The sequence below is a fragment of the Impatiens glandulifera genome, chromosome 7 (genome assembly GCF_907164915.1).
Source record: "Impatiens glandulifera chromosome 7, dImpGla2.1, whole genome shotgun sequence".
Classification (NCBI taxonomy): Eukaryota; Viridiplantae; Streptophyta; class Magnoliopsida; order Ericales; family Balsaminaceae; genus Impatiens; species Impatiens glandulifera.
Window position 1 is genome coordinate 38226522 of NC_061868.1, and position 9855 is coordinate 38236376.

Consider the following 9855-nt stretch of genomic DNA (forward strand, 5'->3'; position numbering starts at 1 on the left):
AGGAAAAAAAAAAAAAAAAAAAAAAAAATCAACAATTGACATGCCACTTGTTTTTAAATTTTTTAAATTGTTTATACAATTTTACTATCTATAACATAATTTCCTAAAAAAACAAATTAATTCATTTCTAATAAATATATATATATTATAATATATATACATATATATTATAATATATATATATATATAACACAAGGCTAGGCTTGACCTTGAGTCGTCTTTCTCTCTATCTCTCTCTGAATCTTTTCGCCATGTCCGTCGCCGGCAAACAAAGAGGAGCTCACATCCTCATCTTCCCGTACCCAGCTCAGGGACATATGTTACCCACATTAGATCTCACCCACCAGCTAGCCCTCCGTGGTCTTAACCTAACCATTTTAGTCACACCCAAGAATCTCCCTTCCCTAAACCCTCTTCTCTCTTGCCATCCCAACTCAATCCAAACCCTAATCCTCCCCTTCCCTTCCCACCCTTCACTCCCCCCCGGCGTCGAAAATGTGCGTGACATCGGCAACTCCGGCAATCTCCTCATCATGGCCGCCTTAACCAAACTCCACAATCCCATCGCCCACTGGTTTCACTCCCACCCAGATCCTCCCGTCGCCATCATCTCCGATTTCTTCCTCGGTTGGACTCATCGCCTCGCACGTCAATTGGGTATTCCAAGAATCTGTTTTTACCCATCCGGTGCTTTTTTCACTTCTATTTATAACCATCTATGGCAGAATTTCGATTCGATTTCTCCTTCCCCTGCGGTGAGTTTTCCGGATTTACCTAGATCCCCGGTGATCTCGGAGGATCATTTGCCGACTACTTTCAGAGTTTGTAAAGCCAAGAAGGGATCTGTCGGCGATTTGGATATTCTATTGGATGGCATGATGGAAAATATATCGACTTGGGGGTGTATTTTCAATACCTTTGACTCTTTGGAAGGAGAGTATTTAGAATATCTGAGGAAGAAGTCGGGGCGGGTTTGGGGAATCGGGCCTCTCAATTTGATGGGCGGGATAGAGGGGAAGTTTCGGGTTAACCCGGATGAGGAATCGGTTACCCGAGTCATGACTTGGCTTGACAAATGCCCGGATGGGTCGGTTCTCTATGTTTGCTTCGGTAGTCAAAAGGTGCTTAATAAAGCCCAAATGAAAGCATTGGCTAGCGCTCTAGATTTGAGTGGGGTCCGTTTTATATGGGTGGCTAAACCACCACCTGAGGACATGAACAATGAGGGTTATGGGTTGGTCCCAGATGGCTTTGAGGACCAGGTTGTTGGGAGGGGCATGATTATTAAGGGATGGGCCCCACAAGTGTCTATTTTGGGACATCAAGCTGTGGGAGGGTTCTTGAGCCATTGCGGTTGGAACTCAATGCTGGAGGCTATTGTAACCGGGGTGATGATATTGGCTTGGCCTATGGAGGCAGACCAATTCATCGATGCGAGATTGTTGGTGGAGCATCTGGAGGTGGCGGTACTTATGACTGAAGGAACGAACACGGTGCCTGAGCCGATTGCGTTGGCTAAGACCATCGCCTTAGCCATGGAAGGTGACTCGAATGCCAAGAAAAGAGCAAAGGAACTAAGGGATGAGGCGACAAAAGCCATCAAGGTTGATGGAAGCTCTTGGAATGACTTGGAGAATCTTGTGAAAGAGTTGACCCAACTACAAAATTTGGCAAAAGAAAACGAGTTAGTTGCAATTTAATATTTATGTAACCGTGCATGTTCATTTTGTGGGTTTCCTATTTATGTAGTAATAAATAATGGTCACTTTCATCATCACAAATAAAATTTGGAATTAAAGGTGGGGTTTTGCATTTCAACTTGTAAAAGTGAATGTTTAGATTTATGTATTATTATACATTTCATCTCTTACTCCATAGGTTTAAAAAGACTAGAAATATCTAATGTAGTTTGAGCTATTGGTTTAGGCCTGTTCCTTATTTGGATTTCCTGAAAGTCTCTATTTATTTAGTCATACAATCAACTTCACAAAATTAAATTTCTTATAAAGATTGATCACCAATTTAGATTTTTAGTCAAAAGAAACCAATCAGAGAGTTGTCATCATCTTACAAATCTTTATCCTGACTAATTTAATAATAATAATTCCATCTCCTGTCATTTTCCCCAAAATTACTCATATCTTGTTAAGCCCAGATAGAGAAATGTTCTCTTTTCCACATAGGCTATTACACCCTTGATTAAGACCCTTTCACCATACTTTTTAAAGCTTATCCTTATTGGCATCTTTTGATTATTGCACCTCCTTAACCCCATTTAGAAACACTAGTCATTTTTGTTTATGAGATCATAAACAACCAATAAACTTTTCAATATCTTGATCTAGATCCAAATAGAATAATTATATCTTATGCATGCAAACACAGTATAATCCTTATATTTGATTCAATACTCCTATTTAAGTTGGGCTTTATGATGGATTTATCATGAAAACCTAAAAACAAGTACATAATTTTTAGTCATTTTGCAATTAGTCACTACCAAATGCTGTATAATGCCAAAAGTTTATGATTTATAATACTAATATTCTATAGAGAATTTTCAATACCTAAATGATGCAAGATATTCACAATTGCATAGTGTTAAATGAATTCTATAAATGACTTACATAAGAATCTTGACAAAGCTGAAAGGTCATATCCAGTTTAAAACCATTTTCTTTTTCATTTTAGCCTATGCTTTATAGTGTTAGCTTGAATGTCAGTATCAGTGAAATTCACCTGTAAATCTAAGAAAACCCTCTTGGAACAATAATACTACAATTGTTAGGTAAAATATGGGCTTTCGAAACAGATGGAAGGTAAGTAATTCCATATCAAACAGTTTCAAACAAGACAAGACATGCAAAACATTTCAACAATGGAATAGAAGACAGTTTCTACTTAGAAAGCCAAGTGATAAAGTATTTGGATGATGGAATATTTGATTTGTATCTCCATATTGAAAAGCATATGCATCATCATATAATCCTATTTTAACCAGAAAGCTTACCAAAAAAATATCCTCTTCCAAGACTGGAATCCTGATGACCAATAGATCAAATATGTTATTTTCTGGGAAGCCTGTAAAACCAAAGTTAGAAAAGAAGATCAGAAGTTACTGATTCAATAGCTCAGACTTACTTACGATATCTGAATCACCCTATGAACCTGCATCACAAATACAAAACTGAGCTCGTATCTGAATCACCCTATGAACCTGCATCACAAATACAATATGAAACTGAGCTCGCACTCGCTCTATCAATGACAACCCATATAGATTAAGCAGAGAATGCACCAAGTAAAAAATTTACATAATATTCTTTTCACTTATAACATTCTACAAGTTATTTATCAAACAAGCCCATTATGAGAGAATGGGGGAGAAAAGCACAGAAAGAAAAGGGGTGAACACAACCAAATCCTATTTGGTGTTTCACTTGGAAAACCTTCTAAGAATATTTACAACATCCATTCTAACTCTTGCTACAAGTAATATTCATAGAGAAAACCCATAAAACAAAAGCTACACTAGGAAGCCTTCACTCTGGTAAACCATGCTTATTTTCTCAACTTCAATCATATCTCTTTGATTTTACTCTCTTATCTCAAAACTGGCATGAAGTTCCAAGCCTCAGCCTCTGCCTTAGACAAGGAACAGCAGATTTTCGCTCAGCAAATGCTGGAAGCAGAAGCTCCTGAAACCTCTCTAAGAAAAGTGACCATTCCTCTTCATTCATGTCCGCCAGCTTCACAAAGCTCACGCTGACTGGAAGCTGTTCATTAGCACTCCTGTTCCCAGAAGATGAACTTGGAAAATATCCTTGTTTTCCCTCTGATGATTTTTTATGATTCTTGTTCTTATCTCCAAGAGTAGTATTCTTCAGTGAAATGGATATATTTGAAATTGTTTCTACCTTGTCAGAAATAGAAAGGTTAACCAGTCCAGTTTCCTCACTTTCCCCTTCTTCCTCAATGCTTTCTTCAAGTTTAGAAAGAACAGAACGACCAAACGAATAGCGAGCAAAGTCATGATGTTCTTCTTCTTCTTCATCATCGTCATAGTCAATATCAAATTGAAACTCCTCTTCTCCTGCTTCGGTCCTTGGTGATGGTATCTCTCTTTCAGAAACTAACTTCCTAGCCTCAATGCATAGAACCTCGAGCTCACTAGGATCTTCTTCACCACTTCTGAACTCTCTGCTCATCATTTCCCCAATCTCAGAAAGACAGAGACCATAGGCAGCAGCTTCCTTGAGGAAAACTGTGCATAGGACTAAAACACGGAGGCAGGCCTCACGGATCATGGGAAGCTCACTTCGAAGCATAGCAGAGTCCTTAAATGGATCGAGATTTGCTATGTACGCAAGCTCATCCTCAGAAAAAGGAATTGAAGCCTGGGGCCAATGTATCCATTCAAAATAAGGGTCCTCCAAGCATTCCGGAAGACAGAGGCCATGATCAATGGGTATAAGCTCAACTCGATCATCAAACCTCCCAACACTGTCAAGCTTTCGGACGAGTAGATTTCCTGCATGCCTGTCTGTGTTGAAAATCCTGATATCGAGTATGCCTATACTATGAACAGAAGAAACTGGGAAGCTGGATGTTCCGTGGTCACTCGCATCGAAGTCGTGTGGGATAAATTGTTGGAAGGAAGCGATTTTGCTGACCACCTTCTTGTTTGGATACTTATTTCCATTTACGCCATTATTTATATTGAAAATGGAATGAGAAATTTTTACCAATGCTGTTTGAGGTACATTCGCAAAATGGTCATGGTCAAGGAGATAAGCTGCAACTTCCCTAAACCCTGTTTCTCCAACGCGAACAGAACGCTTAAAACCTGGCTGTCCTAGAGCTTTGCCGACAAACCCTTTTGGGTTGTTTGGTGCAAATGGTTCTTCATCCGTAGGCTTAACAATAGCAACACACTCACCTCTACTGTTTCTAAAATAGTAAGCTCCTCCCAGCCCACTATGAACAGGTAGTGGTTCAACCCCTATTTTCATTCCCTTGACGATTTCCTTTACGAGTAGCTTTGTCCGAGCAAATCGGGTTGATTGCCCTAGTATCTCAATAGGACCACTCCAGTCTCTGTGTTGGTTATCTCTGCCAGTAGGTGAGAGACAAGGAGTTGACGAGCTTCTATGGATTGAGTTTCGTGTTAACAGAAGAGGTGAATCGTTTCTAACAGCACTGAGATCATTTTTCAGAACCAAATCACCAAATGTCAAAGAACTCTCATCGGTTGAGACATTTAGGGCAATACGCAATCTCCTCTTTATAGTATGTACATTGTCACTTCGATCAAGTTCCATTCCCAAAACACATCCTGTTTCAGTCTGAACAAAGACACGCCTCCTTGCTGAGGGTTTTCCTTCCATCTTATTGTTTCCATGATACTCACCACTGCCAAGTGGACTTTTGAAAGCTGCTACAGCCATCTGAGTGTGAACTGGGCTTTCCAAGTTAGGAGACATGAAACAACGGTGAAAGCCAGAAACAATCACACTCGGCAGTGGCGGCGGCACTGGAAGAGACTCTCTTCCTTGCTGTCAAGCAGGCGCCCAGCTCAGAAGCCGAATGTGATTGAATGGTCAAATTGTGTGAAGCCCTAATAATCATGAATATGAAAATTAGATATCAACAGTTCCCATAGTTGGCTGGATTTTTTTTAAGAATCAAATGGAGAGCCGGCCGATCACTCCATTGATAGAACCATCTGATCGACGGAAAAACAACCTGTAAAATAAAAAATAAAAAATTATAGACTCCATAATCATCAATCATTTAGAACGTATGTATTGAAGACCAAAATAACAAGATCAAGAAGATATTCAATAAACGATATTGAGCAGGAACATCAATAAGCGTAAGAACAACATTAAGAACTTCGATTCCATTTCTGTTAAGGACTGCATCAATGCAATATATCTAAAAAACTAAACAAATAATGCTAGAGAATCTTCAACAAAGAATCAAAACAAACATAAAAATATACCAAACTGATGAATCAAGAAAGTAATCCAAAAGCTTCACTAAACTACTGCAAAACTGAAACAATTTACGCGCCAAATCCACATTTATAGTTATCATCAGTCAGATCCAATCAGCCGATCTCCGTAACTTTTGCTTAATCGCTTAACAAGTCTTTTCAATAAACAGAAATCAGATCGGTTTAAACACGAAAACACGAGATCTGAGACGATCACAACGAAGAAAGGGATAAATATTAAAATCAAAGTAAGACGAACCGTTAATCGATGTCCCCGATGAAGGAACAACGATCCAAAACAAAAGAAATTTGAATTATCCTGAAATCCTCTTCTTCTTCTTCTTTGTTATCTGTGATCTGTATATGCATGTAGTTATATATATATATATAAGAAGCTGGCTATAGAAGAAGAAGAAGATAACTAACCCTGGTTTACAGAAAAGAGACCAAAAGACACTCTCTCTTTCCTTCTTCTCTCTCTATGTGTCCCTCTCTCACAAATTCAATCGAATGCTCTAGAATATGAGAGGACAGCCGTTAGATTTAAATTTATTACGCCACCGTAACCGTTGATGAAAATTGACGTGGAGATAACCGATTGGTTTGTGACGTGGGAGAGTCAACATTGAACACCTCCTGCCAATAGTAAATGTGCGGAATCTTACCATTTCTAATGACCGTAAGTAAATAAAATGATAAATGTAATTTTTATTTTACATAATTGAAATTTTATCAACATAATGCATAATGCAGATAATAATAATATTGAAAATATTTTTTTTTTGTTATTAATTAATATATATATATATAGTATCTAGATTTAACAATATTGTTTTTATTTAATTTTAAAAACAACTTAATATTTTATGGATTTATTTATATACATATATATAATTAATAGTTTTAAAATATTGATAATAAAAAACATATATATTAAATATATTAATCTTTTATTATAATATTTTATAAAATAATATTAATTAGTAATAGTTAAATTATTATTTTGAAAAAAACTTAATATAATATAAAATAAATTTAAAAAATAATTCATAATATTTTTGAAATATTTAAAAAATTTATAATATTACTACTTACCAAAAAAAAAATTGATTATACTATTTTTTTATATTATAAAATTTAATATGGTATACACTTAAATGAAAAAAATTAAAAAGTTCAATAAAAATAAATTAACAAATTAAAAACTAAAATAATAAAAAAAAAAATATGTAAAATAAAAAATATATATATTTAACTAACTGTTAATTTTTAAAGTTAATCAACATATTTTAAATTTATTTGATTTGTTAATAAAGAAAATAAAATCAAATATTATGCACATTAAAGAACAATACAGAAAATTACACAACATTTATGGAAAAAAAATACCATTGTCTTAATATAAAATGTAATAACACATGAAGTCATTATTTTTGTATATTGATTTGATGAGTATAAAATTTAGTTCCTTTTTTCATTAATAGTTTTCCTAATCTCAATTAAAGTACCATGTTATAATCATATAAATATAATTAGTATATTTTATATTGAATTTATAATTTCAATTATTTAACCAATCAATAAAAAAAACTCAAACAAATTGGTGATTTTTAAGAGACAGAATCACATTTTAAGTTTTCTAAAAATGTTATTCTAAATTAAATATACTGCATTTAAAAAAAATAGAGTTATTGTGAATTAAACTATTTTTACTCTGTTTCTGTTTGATAACAGTTTCCATTTCTGTTTCAGTTGTTATGTTTGGACATTAATTTTGAAAATTAATTATAACATATATGTTTCCACACAATAATTCCAAAATTAATATATTGTGGAAGATAAAAGTTTTACTACTTTCTTTATTTTTTTTACTAAAACAATAAATATATTAAGAAATAAAAAAATATATATTATAGAAAAACAAAATTAGTACAAACACAAATACCATTAATAAAAAAGTTAAACATAATATATATATATATATATATATATAATATATATATATATATATAATGATGCTTAATTTTGAAGCTGTCCGGATTGTCGGGTCGAGAGTTGTGGTTAATTTGGATATATAAGTGAGAATAAATGAATAATTGGGTCGAATTCTGGGTTGACCCGCCTATAAACTTAAAACTGTTAAAAATAAAATAAAAAATGTTATAAGTATGTTACGAACTCGCAACCTAATAAAATAAGTACAACTCTTTAACCAATTAGGCTAATAACACTTTATATTTTTAATTTAACACCAAATTTGATGAACACGGGACGTTATAACAATATATTTTTATTCATTTGCATTGTACGGGGATCTTCCTAGTATATATTTATAACACAAAATCATCTATCATTTATGCTCTCACTTCAACTTAAGTTATTATAGTGAGAATTTAACTTGTGATATTTTGATATCTTAAACATGATTCTTGTCATTTAAAATTATTTTTATTGTTATCGTTATTTATTTTACTATTTTTTAGTTAAACCATTAAAATAAATGAGCTTTATTCAAACACAAATAATATATATATATATATATATATATATATATATATATATATATATTACAATAATTTACAATAATTTAGAGGTAAAAAAACTTGAATGAAGAATTTAATTGAGTCACGAAAAACAAATCATTGTGCTTGTTTAAAACTTTTACAAAAAAAAAAAATAGTACAATTAAATTTACTTATAACATTCTAGTACTTATATGTTGAAATAGTCTTTGGAAAAAGCATTACAAAAATTATTAGAAAATTCACTGAAAAACACTTATAAAATAAGTTTGAAAAATTCATGATAAATACTAAATAGAAAACGTCATAAAATAACTATTGAATATTAACAAAAACCCTATTGACCATTAAATCATTCATGTGGCAAATAAAAACATCAACTGAAAACTACCCTAAATTTCATAGGGTGAAGGGTGTAATTTTTCTAGTCAAATGTTTGGAAAGATTATGACGTTGAAACTTTCTTTTAATGGATCTTAATTTCTAGCATTCTTCAGAAATAAACCATGATTATGAAAAATAAAATCATAATTTCAATGGACCAACAAAATGAAGATCTAATTCATAGTCTTCTTGTTGTTGTGATAATCCTTATTTTTTACAAAATAATTTGGTCACTTAAGTCGTTATAGTAATCCTTAAGATTAAATTTTTATGTTTTTTTTTTCTAATTTAGAAAACTTGCACAAACCTTAAGGTGTGTTTTTAGTAAAAATTGAACTTTAAGAATTTTATTATCTTATGTGATACTTCTATTCCATAAGTTATTCCAGTGACTGTGATTAAAATTTTAAGTTAAATTGATAAAATAATTAAACTGTTGATTATTTTGATATTTGTAATTCAAATAATACTAAAAAAGTTTTGCGCCAAATTTATAATGCATTAAGAACTATATGTATAATCATCTTAAGGATTTCTATGTTGAAGTAATAAAGCATTAAAGATTATGTATAATTGTAATATTAAATTTCTAAGTTAAGGTAATAAAGTATGAAAACAATTCTTTGTTTGTAATGGAGTGTTTTCTAACAACTTAATTATTCAAAAAAAAAAAATTGACACCTTTCAAATAAAAATGTCATATTTAAAAATCCAAAGCATTCAAAATATCAATAAATTCATTTTGACATGGTATTAAAAGAATAAAAAAACTCATTTTGTCTACTAAATTTGCATCAAAATATCAATTTGATAATTGATCTTACATTTTTAACATATAATTTGACTATGAACTTAGTTAACGTCATTCTTTTAAATTATTAATTTTGAGTTAAAAAAACTCAAAACTTTAAAAGATATTAATCATAAAAGAAATTGAGTGATGAGTTTCGC

The 9855-nt window shown here is 32.5% G+C and overlaps 2 protein-coding genes across 2 annotated transcripts; one reads left to right on the forward strand and one right to left on the reverse strand.

The window, feature by feature from the left end:
• Positions 1-199: 199 nt before the first annotated feature.
• LOC124910655 (UDP-glycosyltransferase 89A2-like) lies at positions 200-1827 on the forward strand. Its single transcript, XM_047451328.1, has one exon. The coding sequence runs from the start codon at positions 252-254 to the stop codon at positions 1698-1700; it is 1449 nt and encodes a 482-aa protein (XP_047307284.1). The 5' UTR covers positions 200-251; the 3' UTR covers positions 1701-1827.
• Positions 1828-3293: 1466 nt separating this feature from the next.
• LOC124910775 (phosphatidylinositol 4-kinase gamma 7-like) lies at positions 3294-6358 on the reverse strand. The gene is made up of 2 exons (XM_047451452.1): positions 6258-6358; positions 3294-5745 (listed from the first exon to the last, which is right to left on the reverse strand). The coding sequence occupies exon 2, from the start codon at positions 5481-5483 to the stop codon at positions 3609-3611; it is 1875 nt and encodes a 624-aa protein (XP_047307408.1). The 5' UTR covers positions 5484-5745; positions 6258-6358; the 3' UTR covers positions 3294-3608.
• Positions 6359-9855: the final 3497 nt, after the last annotated feature.